At 48.5% G+C, this 19,205-nt stretch overlaps 1 protein-coding gene across 2 annotated transcripts in view; it reads left to right on the forward strand.

The window, feature by feature from the left end:
* Nucleotides 1–19,205, forward strand: part of LOC135904875 (uncharacterized) — a 116,543-nt gene that overhangs the window by 38,431 nt on the left and 58,907 nt on the right. Inside the window, exons 1-3 of one of the 2 annotated variants that reach the window (XM_065435863.1) lie at nucleotides 3,794–3,988; nucleotides 4,081–4,245; nucleotides 14,877–15,295. In XM_065435863.1, the coding sequence (XP_065291935.1) occupies nucleotides 4,093–4,245; nucleotides 14,877–15,295 (572 nt within the window). In that variant the 5' untranslated portion in view covers nucleotides 3,794–3,988; nucleotides 4,081–4,092. Of the gene's footprint in view, nucleotides 1–3,793; nucleotides 3,989–4,080; nucleotides 4,246–14,876; nucleotides 15,296–19,205 lie in introns of those variants that run through there. The other variant, XM_070535920.1, reaches the window with a different exon arrangement.

Raw genomic sequence — 19,205 nt, forward strand, 5'->3', positions numbered from 1 at the left:
CGGTGGCAGACAGGCCGTATCGGTGCGCTCGAATTTTCTCGAGGACTGCTGAAAGACTCAGAGTAACACTATCCGCAACCTTTCGTTTCAGTCCAGTTTCTTTTCTGCTTATTTAGTTTGCTGAGATAAGAAATTAAGGAATGCTTGAGGAGGAGCTGCGTTTGCGAGTATGCGAACGCGCGTAGAGGTGCCGCAGGCAAACCAAACACACGATTTACGTTTTCAATATATTTCGACTCCAATTCGAATCAAATTTAAATCTTTCCTTCGTTTCTTGGTTAGCCGTGTATGGCCGTAATGGCTACTACTCCGAGCCATGGTTATGAGTCGCGTAGCATTCCTCGCTGTGCCGATTTGACTTGGTTTATTTGGTGATATTGGACAGTAACTTACACCGCTAGATTTTACACGTTAGCTCATTGTGTAAAGAAAATCGTATGGTTTTACGTGCCAAAACCACGATCTGCCTATGACGCACGCCGTAGTGCGGGACTTCGGAAATTTAGACCACTTGGGCTTTTTTAACGTGCATCTGAATCTAAGTGCAAGGGTGTTTCCACATATCGCCCCCATCTAAATGCGACCGCCGTGGCCGGGATTCGAAGCCGCGCCCTCCATGCTTAGCAGCCCAGCACCATAGCCACTAAGCAACCACGGCAAGCATTTTATTGTGTAATGAAATACAGGAATGACACGAAGAAAGGCGCAAATAACAACACACGCACGCACACTGTGGTGAGCACTTCGTGTCAGCGCGCTTGTGATACGCAATGTATCGGACACGACAAGACATGTGGTACGACGTACTTACACGTAAGTGTTCAGGCGAATAAAGCGAGCAGCTGAAGAAGACAGTGCAATGTGAAGAGTACGAACCAGTCACAAATGTCGCACAAAAATGCTAATCAATACAAATGCGTCGATATCTCCTTGCCGCGTTGCCGCGGACAGGAGCGGAGTGTTGATGAATAGAATTGCTGGTTGCTGGGCTAGTTGGCTTAAGTAGGCTTCTCGAGTGCAATGTAGTGTCAAAAGACATACAGGATGTCGTGCTTGCTGCTACGACTCGGGTAGGCCTGTCACATCGGCGTGAAGAAATTTCCTTATGTCCCTTCACAGTGGCACCTTTCGCCGCTTGGTAAACTTCATTGCATAACACGTTTGCATTGGGGCGAAGATATTTTTAAAGGCAGCAATTGCGTGTTCCGTTTTGAGGAAGCGATAGAATGCAGTAGAGAAAAATGCCCGTCAAAACAAAAATAAAGCGGCGTGAAGAATTGAAAGAATGCTGTCACCTTTAAGTGACGGCGAAGACAGTCACCTAAGAAAATAAACAATGTAAATGTGTCAATACTTTCAGTTTAATATTTCATAATCTGTATGCTAGTTAATATTAAATTTAAATTCAAGACGTCTATTTTGAAAACTTCGAGGTGGGTAAAGGCGCGTGTGTGACCACGATATACAGGGAGCTTTTACCATGTCAGGGTTTTATGCCGGGCACCACCAAAACTCAGTTCCGTCTGCGCGTGTCACGCAGTCACCATCACGCAAGCCCACGAGATGGTGATACTTTGCCGTTTTCTGCCTACCTAATCGTTAGGAAAGTAGGTATAGAAAGGTTAGAAAGGTTTACTTTATTAAAGGAAATGTGCTCTGTTGACGTATACTTGGTACAAGGGAAAAAGTTAGGTGAATTCTGTCTAAGATAAGAGCTTTGCGCCTAAAAAACATACGGCGGATTCAACACATTTGCTGGAATCAACGTTAAGTGAAGCTTTCTTGTATTGTTTCAGTTGGTGTTGCGAAAACTTACACCTGATGCGCCCTTTGGTTAACCTGCCTACCTTTCCCCTTTCTTTCGTCTGTCTGTCTGTCTACACATGATGCGTACAATTGGATTTCATTTTCAATTTCTGGCATAGTTTGCACCTTGCCCACAAATGCAAACACCATTTGACAAGGCCGCATGAAATGCGACCTGGATGAAGCAATTACTTGCAGGCTGCTTCAACGTCTTGTAGGACTTGAAGGAAGCATTATGCGCGAGCAGAGGTGCATGTAGAGAAGTACTGAAGGAGTACTGACAGAAACTTTTCATCCTGTTTTATTTGCGTTTTTGGATAGCTGCCGACTACGCAATTCTCAATACTCTTAGAGCGTAACAAATAATTAATTACACTGTATTTTGTAGGAACAGTTCAAAACACAATAGTGAAACGTGGCTTCGGACGTGAAAAAGGAGCATATCACGTCATGGAAACTTTGTTCAGTGGATCACGTGGTATCAGATAGCACTGACGCGAGCACACATTGCTATACATGGCCGTACTGTTGAAATCTGAGTCCGTTTACATTCGGCGGGACAAGAGTGAAAAGCGCGTCTCCCCGCTTTTCTAAGAGAAGTGAACAATTGAAATAGTCGATTTAGTAGCTTTCTTTCACACAGTCATCGTATGGTCTTTACCTGCCGCATACCCTGTGACGCCCACCTTCACTTTCGGTAACGCGATGCCTCTCCTTTTGCGCGTCTGAAGCCGCACCGCGGCCGACGCGGCAAAGAAAGCTTCGCTTTAATATCTGCATTGCTGGAAGTGTATCTGACATAGCATTAAAAGCGGAGCTTTTCTCTGGGAACCTCGCCGGCTTTCGTGACCATGGGCGCCGCGGCCTGGCTGTTTCCTTGCCGAATAGGCCAACCAATCACAGCGGAGCACGCGCGCGGCACACGCCGCTGGGTACTTTGAAGCATTACCAGATGGCGCTCACTTCCGCGCATCCGCTATGGCGGCAGCGCCGGCCGTGCGGGGGAAAGATACAAAAAAAAAGGGACCAGGAAGCGCGCCGTCACGCAGCCACGGCTGCACGGTGATGAAGAAGTAAATGCTTCTTGCGGATACAATGAATCCGAATTGCGCTACGTACGTATGCGTATGCTGCCTCTGAAACCATGATGCGTTCATGAGCAGATCGTACTCGCTGGTAGTAAGCAACTACGATTAACAAAAGGCTTGGTAGAGGTTGTGTACACCCGCACTTGTGTATGTGTGCGTGCGTGAGTGTACTCTTTATGCACTCACACAAAGCTTTCCTATGTATAGATTCCATCTCGTTGGATCTGCTGCAACTTCTTATATTATAAGGCAGTCATACTGTGATGTGGAAAGGGGCGATAGGAGAAGGGTGGAGGAAATCAGGTGGAGAAATACTTGATATGGCTTTTAAAGGCAAAACAAAATGCATCCCTCGCTGTGCCTAGAATACCGATGCCTGCACAGTCTGCCTGGGGGGTTCTGCGCACTGTACTATGTCAGGGCGCAACCAGCACTGTTTAACTATGGGGATAGTTCACATGATCTATTCATGCTTTATAGTGCGATTTCACCTTTATGGCAAACCAGGGGAGGTGCCCTGTAAGAGACCATCTAGTGGGCTGCCCATTTTGGCCGCTGCTGATTTGCTGGGGTCGCTCGTCTCCTACTCGCTCGTTCAGCTGCATGCAATCAGTAGCGGCGGAAATGGACAGTCCACTAGGTGCACTCTCACAGAATACCCCCTCCCCCCCCACCCTTCCCCCCTCGAGGAGACATACCAAACACAAAAATTTACTGAACACATTTCTTTCACTTCTAAAATCAGTCTCAGTAGTAGCACTTTTCCATTTTTATGATATTCTAAGCAGCAGGGGAAAAAATTTTAAGCGTCAGAAACCAACGCTAAAGAAAAGAGTGCTAGCAAATTTTATTTTTGGTGTTCTTCCACCAGTCACGTGAGTGGCGGCCCGAATGGGGATTGTAACAAGAAGAAAAGGGGCATAGGGCTGCCTCGTGTGGCTTGCTGGTATGCTTGTTACGCGCAGCGCACCCACTGCGCTGCACATAATTAACGATGGGACATCGAGCGCATGCTTCTAAGCTTGAAACAATGGGTGATCGCGACACACGACTGCGTTGCGGCACGGCACAGCACGGCACGGTCATCCTAGAGCGTTCGTTGCACGTTCATATATACTTGACGCAATGCAAATGGCTTGCAGCGAGAAACGAGGCGTACATAACAGTGTGCCTATTTGTGTTTCAGGTGTTGCGCACGATGGGCTGCGGGGTGAGCAAAGTGCACGCCGCCACCGATCCTTCGTCGCAGTCCAAGCGAGGTTTCGGCGCCCAGGTGCGCTGGTCACAGGACACGTCCAAGCGCTCCACTCCAACGGCAGTCGCTGAGCGACTGGTAGACGCCCAGGTGCAGGTGAGTTGCATAGTTTGCCCTGACGGCGACGAGAAATCGTTATTGGGCGGACATGTGTGTTTCGTTAGACCTGCCAGTCGTTGGTGATACGATGAGTTCAACAGGGCATGTTGGTTGTTAAACGGCTACGAAGCAGGAATGTTGTGCTAGGCTATTGTAGTAAATTACTGCAACTATCTGCGAATCTGAAAGCGACCACTCTTACCCAATGAGAAGCCGTGGTAAGCGGTATATAATCCCCCCCCCCCCCCCCAAAATAAAAAAAACGAAGAAAAAAAAAAACGTGCAGTGTCGCCTGAAGGGCGAATCATTGGCAGCGATCGCATGACTTAGCGTTGCTCTCGAATTCCTCGGACGGTGTTCTTACAACACGCGGGTGCGACACGTTGGCGCGACGCATCTCGCAAGGCAACTGTTGCTGGGGGTGCAGGTAACTGCGCACTAGCAGCTGTCTCTGGCGCCTCGCAACTTTGGTGTGACGAGGAGCGCGTCGCCGATGGCGTTGCAGGCGTGGTATACTTCGAGACTGACGGCCCGTCTCTGAAGACCTTGCAACCTTCAGTGCACGGGTCGCGCATGCGCCGTCGATAGCACGACAGCCAGAAAGCGGCGGCGCCGTTGGCATAAATGCGCCTCGGGCGTCCGTATAATTGGTATCACAATAAAAATAAAGATGGTGGGGACGTCTACTGGAAGTTTCCGCGCTAACTTGACGTGACGTCCTGGATTTTGAGAGCGTCTATTGGGTTCTATTGAATTATTTGCAGGTAAGAAGGTCCACTTTGCCTTCCAACGAGCGACGACTTAACCGATACCAAGTTTCTATAGCCTTTCCTGTACTGAAACAGACCGAGTTTGAGAAAAATCCTGGCGGAAGCCATGTCAGGATGACTGTCGACGTCAACGCGATTAGCATTGAGCACTGCAGCGACACACCCTATAATGCCACCACTGGAAGGCATCGTGGATGAGAGCAGCCAGCAGCCAACGCGTCAGCGGCCAGGCTCCTTTTTCGCACTTCCCACTGCGTGTACAAGCTGCGCATCTACTGGCGCCGCCGCAAGGACCTCGCATAGTGCGTGTCTGAATACATATGATGCGGCTTCGATTTCACCCAGCAACGGAGAAACGTTAAAGAATTGTTATTGCGGCAGAAATTATATGGACACTCCAGGCGCTTTTCTGTAGTTGCCGTGATGTTCCGCATAAAGTCAAAGCACGATGACATAGTCGCCGCGCGCCGTATGGTTTATGTGCGAGTGAAACTTGCGAGGGTCACCCGACGATCGCGGCTCAGTATCGCGCGCTCGAAGGACGAAAGCGGGGAGGAAGCGCGCCGTTTTCCGTCGCGTGTGCGGCACCGGGGGAAAGGCCGTTCTACTCCGGCGGCTGCTGCGTGCGGCATATCTTCAAAGCGATCTGCGATGTGGACAAAGTGCGCCGAGGGCTGGTGCCTTCGTATGCGCTGTGCTTTGAACGCTTTGTTCGCGTTGAAGCGAGAGGCGGCGCGAAGGTCAATTCGCTAGCTGCTGCCGCCACGCCTCCTCACCTCAGCGTTTTGACCGCGAGCTTCCGCGGTCATTGAGTGAGATGTGTTCATGTTTACCTGAGCGTGCGTGACACCGCGCTTGTTATTCAGTTAGTAAGCGAATGTTTACATGTTTGCCGATGAAGCTACTATTCTTACTTTTTCATTTTACAGCGAAACTGCCTATGGTTAGGATCTGAAAAAAAAAATGTGTCCGAGAGGTTGACAAAAACAATGCGTCGGAGCGATGAACGCTGTTGCCCGAACGCTAATATAAGACGATGCATGTCGAGATGTCAGGGATCTGGTGGGCAAGATCCGTGTAGAATAAAAAAAAAGTATAGTTGTCCAATTGTTTCCGCTTGATGTTATCAGTCGCGGCGGTCACTCGAAGTGCTATCATCTTATCGACCATGTTATGACGCATGAACTTCACGGTCATATATAAAATGTGGCATGGCAGCGCTCCTTCGCTCCCATTGAAGGGTCGAAAAATATAACAAAACACATTAGTGTACCCACCAATAATCGACTTTAACGTCGACCTAGCACACACTGACGGCAAGTGGATAGTATCCTTCCTGTTGGCACGGTTTGGAATTGAGTGCTACACGGACGTCAATCTGCAGACCACGCGTCACCGGTCGTGCGTAGATTTCATCTGGCAGTAACATGTATGGGATAGCTGTACAACCGAACACGGTGTACCACAGCCGCCACAAAGCCATGATCACTGTGGTAACGAAGGAGACAAAATGAAGGTCATAACAACTGCGAAGTTATGCGTAGGCGTCTTTATTCAATCCATATAGCAATAACCATTTAAAGCAATGTAGATGTCAATATACCCATCCCGATACAGCTTTGCTGGTTCTCCTTCTTCACAGAGTTCCGACCTGGGTGGAGCCGCCGGATTGATTTAATTCTTTCTCCTCCGGACCTAAATAAAGTTCGAACTTGAGACTGACTCCAACCAAATAACTGAATTTTATTAGCCCGATGTTTCGGAGCCCATTCGGCTCCTTCTTCAGGGGGTTGTTCTTCGGGGGGTGGCGGTGTGCCGCTTTTAAAGCATCCTTTTTGAAGAAAGATGCTTCTCCCTAAACCAAAAGATCGTCCACCTAAAGAAAAAGCTCAAGGCGTCGTCTACAAAATCAGTTGTGCCGACTGTCCGGCGTCGTACATCGGGGAAACCAAAAATCTAAAAGAAAGGATCAGACAGCACGAGAACGACGTCAGGACATTCAACCGTATTCGTAGCGCCGTCGCTGAACACTGTGAAGACGCCGACCACAAAATTGCTTTCAAGGAAACTGAAATCCTTCAAACAGAAACGAACTGGCGAAAGAGACTACTGCTGGAGTCATGGCACATTCAGAATACGGGGAATAACATAAACCGCGTGAAGGGCAACCTACCCTCGGTGTATGTCCATGGCCTTGGCGACCTGACGAAAAGAAGAAAAGGACGCACAGCCAGATAGACTCCCGCTTGTTTCACCAACACAGAACGTCGGCGCGACCCTGTAACCTCCCCCCCCCCCCGCCTCCCATCAAGGGCACCCTCGCGAGCACTCCCCCCAGCACCGGTCATCCCAGCACCATGGAAGCGCTCAACAACACAGCCCCCTTTCCTTTTGTTCCCCCCCCCCACCTTTCCGTCTGTGAAGTGTCTCCCCACCTCCCGTGTTCCCCCCCTCCTTTCTTCAAAAAAGATGCTTTAAAAGCGGCACACCGCCACCCCCCGAAGAACAACCCCCTGAAGAAGGAGCCGAATGGGCTCCGAAACGTCGGGCTAATAAAATTCAGTTATTTGGTTGGAGTCAGTCTCAAGTTCTAATCAATTTCCCAACCAGACAGGCAATTCTGTCGAAATGTTTAGCTTAAATAAAGTTGTTAAGGGCTCCATGTCGCAGAAAATTCGGCGTTGGCGTCGGCGGCCACGAAGTTGCCTGTACCAAAAAAATTTCATCCGAACCACGCTTTTACCGATCCACGCAGGCCCTCCGCGTGGCGCAGAAGCGCTACTGAATTAATTGAATTTCTCCAAGCAATATGCGTCAGAAAATTCGCAAAGTACGCCTCACACACAAACTCCAGTCATGATGACGTTGGAATGTGATTTGAATATACGAGAAAACATAATTCTGTTACGCGAGAACTCAAACACAAACCCCCTTTTCAGCTGCCGTTTGAGATCTGTCATTATAGAATCGGCCCGACCCAGAAAGCTCGCCTTCGCGCATTGAGTTCGTCGCTAGCCTTTCCAGGAAAACGTTACGGTTACAGAAGCTGCAGTTGCCGAGAAGCTGTCGCGTTCAACTCTTAAAAGCGGAGCTTAAGCGCCCTCCAAATTTCTTTTCATTGAAGAGCGGCGCATACCCAACAGTGGCACATACCTGCAGTGACCGAAGTTGGCTTGAAAGAGGCTCATTGAATAGGGCACATACTCAGTGGCACAAGCCGAATGACTCAATCGCGCTTGAAAGACGTTAAATATGAACGAACATACCGCAAACTAGGTGAAGTGTTCAAATAATGTTAATCGCATAAGGATGCTCCAAGCCCGTGACGTTAGACTGACGTATACCAGCGCTGAAGCCCTGAAATTAAGAATTAAGAAAAACTAAACATTGGCCTTAACTGTCTCCTGTAGTAATACACGGTTATTCGCCGAATGAAGGAAAATGCAATTCTTAAAGAGTGCCTTACCATTGAAGATTGATTTAGTGCCCCTTTACTAGATGGTGTTCAAGCATTACGCGATTAAATGTCCGAAATGGCTTATATCGTTCCACGTCGTAGGTTTCCCGTGTCATTGCTTCGTTGTGCATTCGATAATATTTGTTCTTGGTTTCGACCGTCTTTAGTCACAACTTCCATGCCGAGTATTACATGTACGCGCTAGGACAAACTATGCTTTTGCAATGCATTACAGTGCAAGATCAAGTGTTGCTCTTGCAAACGGGTAAGCAGTGTCCTTCGCAATGCGCCATAGCATTCGCTCTGGTGATCACTTCGCGCCAGGCGCTGTGAAGGCTACTCAGACAACAATGTGCGGTTATCTTGGGAGGCCATTCAAAACTGCTGACCTTACGGCCCTTCCACGCAGTCTTACGAAACTAAAAATAGCTCGAATTGCCGTGGCCTTCTTCTTCACAAGATTTACTACAATGTGCGCACCAGAGTAGAGCTCACAAGCACTTCTGTGCGAACACCCATCATGCTACAGGTGTTCATTGTGTGAGAGCCGAAAGCCAGTCGGTGCGATTTGTACACCGATTGGTATGCCGCTCGCTTGGTCTAAGCTGTTCGACCGTTTTCGCCTCACATAGCTGCCTCGAGGAGCGGCTTTCGGTCCAAAAACCAGCTTTCGCTTGCGACACTTTCAATAGCTGAGCTTCCCACAGCCATTGCATCGTGCCCAATGGAAAACCGTGACTGTTGGTTAGCAATGTTCTTTACGCAAGCAGCACGAATAAAAAAAACAATGATTTCTTCCAGAGGCATTAACAACATTTGTTTAACTTTTGTGTTCTACGTGCCGTTGGATGGCGCAGCGTGTCGAGACGGTAAAAGGTGACTGGAGGTTTGGTGGCTGAAAAGTAGGGAGACCACAAGCAATGGACGCGTACGAAAACAATGTTCCCTATAATGGTTCAGAAAACTTGACGCTAGGAATCTTTTGTCCATTTAAGTAAATAAGAAAAACGACAGGTGTTACATTGGGTAAAATAACAAGAAGAGCTTGGTGGTGCAACCCATTACTCTGTCTCAAAGGGGAAGCTCGTAGCATCCAGCCATCCATGAATCCATCCGAAGAGCGAGGAAGGAGCCCTGCTACAGTACTCATCCCATACATGACGTATTTCGGCCGTGGTAATACGGTGTATTGATACATTGCTTGAGTGCTAATTGCATTAACGTCGACAGTCATAGTGAGATAGGTTCTGCTAGTATTAAATTTACTGTCTCTAGCGTACGACGGACCACATCGCTTGCCGGCTGACAAGAAAAACATTTTATTGATGACATAAGATGGCTTTGCCAAAGCAGAGTTTATTCCATAGCCTCGCATTTTTCGACATGGACTTTTGTATCCAAGCATTGAAATTGAAATCGAATTCGAATTGGATTGGTTTTTCTTGGATTCGAACGAATGCATGAAAAGCCAATCTAATTCAAATTCGTATAATTCAATAAAACGCATTTGCATTCCAAAGCACCGGACTGGGAAACTTTATCATGGTCCTGCAGGACGCGCTTAGCGGGCGTCACCCACGTATAGACCTACAGGGAGTACCTGGCGGCCGCAACGCGGGCCTGCTGGACGGCCCATTGCTGATCGGCGAGTAGTGAACTTCTGAGGGCATTCTCACACTTGTCTGAGGTAGAGTCGGGTAGAGCATTTGTACACCCCTAGAGCATGTGTGCGAGTGTCACCGCGTCTCCGCATGAGGGGCACGTGTCGCTGGGGTACGCGTAGGGATAAAAAACGTGTTATTTGGCGGGGTTTGCGTACATGCGTTTCTGTAGTAAGCGTAGTGTTAGCGCCTGCAGCCTGCTAAGTTTGCGGTGTAGTGGTGGAAAGATGCGGCGCCCCAGGTAGAAGTGTTTTGTTTTTTCGCTGTACGTAATGAGCGCGTCCCGGTTGTCCTCTAGGTCAACGAGATGGGGTTGCTCGGGGACGGCGCGATAGGTAAGCGTGCACGCTGCGTTGTGGGCGATCTCGTTAAGTTTGGGCGGGACGTACGACAACCGACCGAGATGGGCCCGGAACCAGATGACAGTGCGGTGCTTGAGGGTGCTCGGCTCCGCACTATTGAAGATGCTTAACGCCTGGTTGGAGACGAGGCCAAGTTCGAAGGATTTGATGGCCGGTCTGGAGTCGCTGTAGATCACTTCCCGTTTGCTGTCGAGCACAGCCAAGGCTATGGCTGCTTGCTGCGCCACCTCGGGATCTCGGGTGAGGATCATGGCGGAGTTTAGGGTAAGCTGCTTGGATTAGACCACGACCACGGCGAAGGCACGGTTTTTGCGGTAGGCGGTGGTGTCCACGAACGTGACGTCACCCTCTTTCATGTCTATGCGCTGGAGAAGGGCGGTCGCCTGGTCAAGGCGCCTGCCTCTGTTGTGATGAGGATGTACATTTAACGGAATAGGAGCGATCGTGATGAAGTCTAGGATCTGGCGGGGAAGCTGCGTGAACTTCGGTGGATCTCTGGTCGTCGAGGAAAAGAAGCCGTGCTCGCCCAGAATGTGGCGTCCCGCCTTGGTGGTCATGAATCGGATCACCTGCATTCGCTCCTGAGCCTCTGCGATCTCTTCTAGCGTGTTGTGGACGCCGAGTTCGAGGACTTTCGATCTGGAAGTGGTGATCGGAAGACGCGTTTCACTACCTTTTGAATTAGTGCTTTGAATGTATTGCACTCAGCGCGTAGCCAACTGTGCATGGCAGCGACGTAGGTGAAGTGGTAGAGAACAAACGGGGGTACGAGACGTAGCAGGCTGTCTTCTTTGAGGCCGTGGTGACAGTCAGCCGCTCTGCATACGAGTCGTACGGCGTTCTTCCTCTTGGCCGCGAGCTTCAGCACCGTTTGGGTGTTGGTACCTCGGGACTCGGTGATCATGCCCTGGACCCTGATGGAGTCTACCTTGGGGATGGTACGGCCGTCTCTGGTGCGGCGGATGATTTAGCGTTTGACAGGGGTTTTTCCCTCTCTCGGCTTGGCACCCTGGCATTTGAACGAGTACAGCAACAGTTCCGACTTGGTGGGGGAGCACTTGAGACCGGAGTGTTTGAGGTGGTTTCAACGGCCTCCTGCAGGGCGGATTCAATGAAGCTATCAAACCCTGCGGAGGACCAGGTGGTTATGTCGTCGGCGTTAATGGTTTAGTTTAGCCCGTCGGTCTTCGAGAGTAGTACGGAGAGCCCGATAATCACGATATTAAAAAGCGTCGGCGAAAGGACTGATCCCTGGGGAGTGCCCCGCTGTCCGAACTTGACTGCTTCCGACACAAGGTCTCGTGCACGTAGGACGGCCATGGGCCGGGTGAGGAAGGAGCGCACAAAGTCAAAGAACCGACGCCCGAGCCCAAATTCTGTGATCGCCTTTAGAATGGACGAGTTCGCGATAGTTATCAAAAGCATTTTCCAAATCGAGGCCGAATATGGCACGGGTGTCCCGTGTGTTTCCACCGTCAAGAATCTAATGCTTTAGAAGTAACATGGCGTCTTGTGCACATAACCCGGGTCGGAAACCGATCTTGTTGTGCGGAAGGCGTTCGTGGTCCTCGAGGCATCGACCGATCCTATTGAGGACAACGTGTTCGGGTTCAGCCACCTTACCCACGCATGACTAGAGCGAGGTGGGGCGGTGATGATCAAGGCTAGGCTTGCCTTGCCCGGTTGGGAACAAAGATCGCATGGGTGAGCCTTCAGGCCTGTGGTAGCTCGCCTTTCTTCAACACTTCGTTGATGGTGCCGATGAGGTAAATGACGAGGCTTCATCTGAGTGGCGCAGGAGCTTGTTGGTGATGCCATCGGGAAATGGCTGTTCACTTCGTGGAGATCCGGCGTACCTCTTCGGCGGAGAAGTCGGCGTAGAGGAGGGTGTTATTGTGAGCGGTGTATTTGTCCATCAAGGACACACTTAAGTTTTATCTCTCTCTCTCGTCGACTTGTTGACTGGCAGACTAAGCGCGAATAAATTACATAAGGACACATGGAACAGATGAGGACCGGTGGTACTTCTAGCGCTACGTTCTCGACTTGTCTTGCCGAAACCTTGACACCAGCGACATCGCTTGTTATACCATTGTCATTCACTTCAAGCCTTCATATTTTCGTGAAATTTGCCTTCTCTTAACATATGTTGTACAATAATGGGATTGACATTACCGAAACAAATGTACTGCACTCTACTAGACGATTGTAGATGAGGGCTTTGTCGAGAGCAATGCAAAACCATTGGCACGACTGTTCCATCATCTTTCAAGCGTTGTTCAAATGCACCACAGCCAGAGCTATAGAATTCGCGTACAGAGAATGCATTCTTGAAGCATCACAGTGCTAACGGCTATACAATGTTCCAAATCCTTTCCATGTCCCATGCAATGCATGCCAACTTGAACAGCAATATTGATGTCGCTGTAACAAATGCGACAGTACGGCCAGACTTGCCATCTTAATGCAATACCTCCAATGTGCAACGCCGATAAGAGACAGCACTTAAAGCTGTTCTGGATAGTAGCCTACTTCCGCTTACGCACGACATTCATCGCCGGTTTTTCAATGCTTCAGAAAACCCATAACTGCTACGATGTACATTACATTACATTACATTACATTACATGTACATAACATTACAATGTACTGTTCCACCTGGTTGGAGCTACAGTTGGTCGCTTATAATGCAAAATACTTTGAATCGCAAGACAGATGGTGTTTAGAATAAACAAAGAAGACGTGCGCCCCACGACCGACTGAGCTTTATTCGACGAATATACATTTGCTTTTAAGCAGAGCCAACAGCGAATTAATCGCGGTGAGCACATTCGCTACGCATGGAAAAAGGGATCGTCGTGAAACTCCACACGCAGAGTCATCCAAGATAAGCTAGTGCTATTTGCGAAAGGACCGTGGCGTGCTAATCAATGTCTCAGCATTCCGACATGCAGCGATGCGTTTTAGTATACCGCAGTCCCGTGGGAGGTCTCGGCTCTGGGTTCTGGCAATACTGGTGACAATTCTATTCAAAAGCACGTCAAAATTTTTGCTGGTCAAAGCGTTCTAAGCTATTGGAGGCGTACTGTAGGACTTCTGAATAATTCTGGCCCCCGGCTGCAGTCTTTATTCTTTCACTCGTGCTGAAATCTCCACGTAGAGGTGTTTCCTTATTCCGCACGCATCTGACACCTTTACACTTCCAAAAGTAGGTGACCATACTAGTTCCATGCCGCTCGTGGTTTTGTCCACTAGAGGCTGCTTCCCGTTCCATCGCACGGCATGCGTGAGAGAACACCTATAGTATGCGTGTTGCGTACAGTACCTGTTGTCATGCTATTGTGAGATCATAACGCCAGCAACACCGGTCGATGCTGCTATAGACAAAGTAAGAAAATAAAAAAGAGCTGGAACGAATATTCGCGATCCCGCTTTCGCCACTGTGGGGCGAGTTGTGTGTCGCGTATTTATTTGTCATGAGAATTGCGAGCAATGAGCGTAAAGGAACAACGTACTTGCAATGCCACGTTGCGCTTCCGAATCATAATTACGCACGTGAAGTGAGCTCGTCTATTCCAGTAGTGCTTTCACGCTTTATTTTATGCCTAGCGTAGAGAAATGGTTCGTGTGGAAAGCGGAAAGATTGGCGCTATGTTCTGCATCTCTTGAAGGAGCCCGGCTCAGTGGCCACAGTGTACAGTGGTAATGCTATTGTTAAGAACATTACGGGACGGGAGTGTAATGCTTGGCTCAGAAGAGGGTCGAATAATCACCACAAAAGAAAAAAAATGAAAGATAAATGGTGTGAAATGAAATTGCGGTTCTCGTAAGAATAAGTCCGCCACAGGGGCTACACTCGTTTTTTATGAGAAAAAGAGCAGGCAGACGTTGCAGAAAGCAATTCCGTACTTTCAGTTATAAAAGTGGAAGATAATATTATTTCAGACAAAATTCTAATGAATACTTAGCTGTCCACCACAAGATTACACTAATTGCAATTACGTAAGGGCCCACGTCGCCATCGCTAAGTCCCGTCAATGATGATGCATGGGGCATTAAGCATGTATAGGGACCCATTGGATGAAGGTGCCGTGAAGTGCCCAAAGCCAGGAGCGCATGCTCGTCATCTCTCGTGGCTGCGTCCGGGGAGAAAGGCTACAAGAGGGAAAGTTCTCCGAGGTGCCGGGATACGGACAGATTAGCCGTCATATTACGAACGGTTAATCATGGACGATAAGTTCTGCATACCACTTATACGCAGCTTATTTACGATGAATACCTGCACGCCTCCATTTAAGTACGTGGCAACCAAGCGGCCAAGAAAGAAAGTAGGCATAGAAAACTCGGTTATCTAACTTTCGTTTTTTAACCCTCGCAGGTGGACAACAGGTACGAACAGCGTGACCGTGTCACCCAGACCGACATCCAGTTCAGCATGACCCGCGGCAACTACGACGAAGACTTGAACTTCGACGAGGACGGCCTGTCGTCGTTCGGCGACGAGTACCCCGACGAAGACGTCGTCGAGAACGGAGCTTCACCCGGAGGCTCGCACGAGGGCATACGCTTCGCCGACCCGAGGCTCGTGGCTCCGACGGAAGGGGGCGGCGTGCCAAACCGCGGCGGCACCCCGGTCACCGTGAGCACGCCGGCGTCCAAGCAGCAGATGCTCATGATGGACGCCGAGCAGAGGATACTGATGCTCGGCAAGCGCATCCACCTGGACATCGACATGACACCCAGAACCGTGGCCACCAGCGACGTCGGAGTGCAGGCGGGAAGCGGCCGCAACAACAGGTAGGTGTGGCTCGGCTGATTCTATCGGCGTCGGCAACTCTATATGAAGTGCTCAAACATTGACGATGAGTCGTAGGGTGCAGCTGTTTTGCTTATTCGCTTGTTTATTTGGGTACCTGTAGCGCCCCTAGGGCATTATTGCATGCGGGGAGAAACAACAATGCATATACATCTTGATAAAGACATAAGAACGCGATACAGAAAGCAGGACACTTTCGCTGAACTTTCCTGTTTGTCAACAACTAAGCTACATAAAAGATACCAGCCAACCATGCACTGCGGATATACTTCAAGTGCACAGTTATTAGGAGGAGGTTCTGTAGGACGGTAGAAAACGAGGAGTATGGCGAAGAAGCAAGATCATGCATGGTAGGAAGTTCCAGTCATGTATGGTGCGTGAAAAAAATTCCTAAAGATGTCGATTCTAGACCAATATTCGCAGACTTATAAGAGATGATTTGTCCTGGGGGAGACATAATTAGGTTCTTTCATGTACTTTTAAAATTTCAATGTTAGAGTGACATACCTTGCGAAACAAAGAAAGCCTCAATTGCTTTCGCTTAATATCAAGAGGGGACCAGCCAAACTTTTTTTTTGTTTGGAAATATTTTTTAGAAAGTCATCGTCATTTAAAATTTACCGAGCTGCTCTTAAGTGAATCCGCGAAAACTTCTCGACATTAGTCTTTACGAAGGGGTGCCAGGTACCGCATGCGTATTCTAAGATGTGAACGGTAGACGTATGTAAAGTTTCTTTAAGCATAGGTGTAGATGGATTGAAGTTACGTTTTCAAAAGTTTAGGCTGCGGTTTGCCTTTGTTACTAGCTTATCTACATGCACATTCCAGGACAAGTTGTTAGTATCGACGACACTTAAATAAATGTATTCAGATACAATTGTTCGTTCACTGCCACTCATGACGTACTTAAACTTATAGAAAGGCTGTTTTTTGTTCGTAAACATCCTAATCTTACAATTTGCAATGATGAAGCTCACGTCCAGGTAGCGCACCATGACATTGCAGAATCTATGTCCTTCTGCAAAAGAAGATCGTCTGCCTGGCAGGGCATAATTCGGCAAACGCTTTAGTCGTCGGCATACAATCTAAGGCCTCATTCACACAGCCGTCAAACGCTCCATCGGGGCAACGTCATGGCACCGGCTTTCGTCAGGGGAGAGGGTTTGCGAGTCATTTTCTCCTCAAAAACGAGTCGCCGGCGACATAGAGCGGTGTTATACGTTTCCGTCACCATCACGGTGACGGAGCCCTCTCCCTACTAAACGGACCAATCAGAAATTAAGAAGCCCTCGCTTGATGCAGCCATTTTACAAAGCTCAAGCCGGCAACAGCAGTGGCTGCTGCTTTGTTTACATCTGCATTCCATGTGTAGCACATAGAATACCGAGCTATGCGTTTCGGTGGTTTATTTAACAGAGTTAACATAATTTAACAATTATGCAACATATTCAATGCATAATGTAGATTATATTTCTCTAGGTTTAGACGAACATGACCCGCCGAGGTTGCTCAGTAGCTATGGTTTTGGGCTGCTGAACACGAGGTCGCGGGAACGAATCCCGGCCACGGCGGCCGCATTTCGATGGGGGCGAAATGCGAAAACACCCGTGTATTTAGATTTAGGTGCACGTTAAAGAACCCCAGGTGGTCAAAATTTCCGGAGTCCCCCACTACGGCGTGCCTCATAATCAGAAAGTGGTTTTGGCACGTAAAACCCCATAATTTAATTTTTTTTAGACGAACATGGAACCGGTCAGTCAGTACTGCACAAAACTGTGCTGCTGTCGACGTCACCACTGCCGTTGCCTATTCATAGACTGCTCTGTCGCGACTGCTGCATGTTTTTTTGACGTGACGGTGACGTGACAGAAAGTTTGACGGTTGTGCGAATGAGGCATAACAGCGCTAGATAAGTGTTCAGCAAGGTCTCTGATAAAAATCAGAAATAGCAGGGACCCCAGCACTGAACCCTCTGTGACACCTGATGTTACGCGACAATACGACGAACATTCCCAATCAAGCAGCACCCATTGCTCTCTCTCGGACAAGTAAGCCTCTATCCCACTAAGGAGCGCAATCGGCAGGTTAAGGAGCAATAACTTTTGCAGTAATAAAACATGGCACACAGAGGTCAAATGCTTCCTCACAATCTAGAAATAAACATTCAATTTGGCCACCTAGATTAATTGAATCTGCATTTTCATGAGTGAGGCCAACCAGCTGTGGGTCGCATGAAAGGCCTGCCCCAAAGTCATGCTGGGTTGCGCAGAAAAAGTTGTTATTTTGTAATGCACTCAATAAACGCGTGTAGATAACATGTTCAAGTGTTTTGCAGGCTACACTCGTCAAGGATATGTGCCTCTAGATATAAGATTTTGTGTTTTGTCCACCTTTGTGAACAGGTATTACGTTTGTATTTTTTTAGTCATGTGGTAGGGTACATTGATAAGGAGGATTTCAATAATAAGCACGAAGCAGGGACCTATAGATACAGCATATCTTTTTTTTTCAAAATAAATTAGGATATATACCATGGCGTGATATGGCATGATGTACCATGGCGGAGATGGAGTCATATATTTTTCTGTTTTTTTCTTCGTACTCTTTCTTTCTTTCTTTCTTTCTTTCTTTCTTTCTTTCTTTCTTTCTTTCTTTCTTTCTTTCTTTCCTTCTTTCTTTCTTTCTTTCTTTCTTTCTTTCTTTCTTTCTTTCTTCCTTTCTTCAGATTCATTCAAGCCTATTCGCGCAAAAGAGGAGGGAGCAAGCTGGCATCATAACGCCTCTGGTGGCAGTGGCCAGCTTGGTCATTTCCCTGATATGTTTCTGTGCGTTTGCTTTGGGTCATGTTTCATGCGAGTTGTAATTGACATGAATTTGAACCATTTAACATTGAAACAGGTACGCGAGGCTGGCTGCTACGGTGCTGCGCAGATCGCAGGCGGCGCGGTAAGCGTCAACACACCCGTCAGCACATCGCGCGCCGGAAGTATGACTCTGCAGAAGCTAGGCCCTTTCTAAACTCGTTTAACGTTCCAAAGCTTCGCCATTAGTGTTGCGAGACAACCTCACGAGCCCATTCTGGAGCACTTGGAAAGCATTTCAGCATGAAGGCCACCTCGGTCTTCGCATTTCTTCGGCCCACTTGACAGTATTCTAGTTCAAGTTACCCCGAATGCCTTTCTCCTACTCAACTACGTCAGCTTCTTGTGCCACGGCCATATTTCCGGAAGGGGGGGGGGGGTCTCTCAGGCGATACCGGTATAGCACTGACTTAACATATCATTGCTAGCTTATTGTGCTTACTTGAGAGTTAACTATTCGATTTTTTTTTTTCGCACGTTACGCCATCAAAAGACAGGGTACGCTCGAAGACAACTGGCACCAAGAAGGCACCCGCACAAAGGCCAGTGGCTTCTTCACCGCTTCTGTTCCTCATCAACCGCACGTCTCATTAAAGCGCCTCCTATGCGAAGAAGAGGAACGAGGTGATTTCCCGTATACAAACGAGCTAGTTACGCATGCGGTAGCGATAAGCCCGCGCGAGCGACCGATAAACCTAGTGGCCAACTCAACGAGTGTCGGCTTCCCTACCCCAAATCAACTACATATCTCACGCGTGACTTTCTCTTTTGGGATTGCTTACTTATTCATTTTATCGTTATTTTTGGCGGGCGTATTTCCAGGAAGACGAAAACAATGCCACTGCGCGCACCGGTGTGTGCAGAGTCCCTCCATCTCTCTCTCTCTCCTTCTCACGGGCTGTTGCGTTTTGCGCCGGCCACGCGAACTACGCGCGCACGAGCCGACGGCGGTAAACGTTAACGCTGACCAGCCTCCGAGAATACTAAAGAGGGCCGTGCGCAGCTTCGTTCGAAAGGAGGTAATGAAGAG

This window comes from Dermacentor albipictus, chromosome 3 (genome assembly GCF_038994185.2).
Source record: "Dermacentor albipictus isolate Rhodes 1998 colony chromosome 3, USDA_Dalb.pri_finalv2, whole genome shotgun sequence".
In the NCBI taxonomy this organism is placed as follows: Eukaryota; Metazoa; Arthropoda; class Arachnida; order Ixodida; family Ixodidae; genus Dermacentor; species Dermacentor albipictus.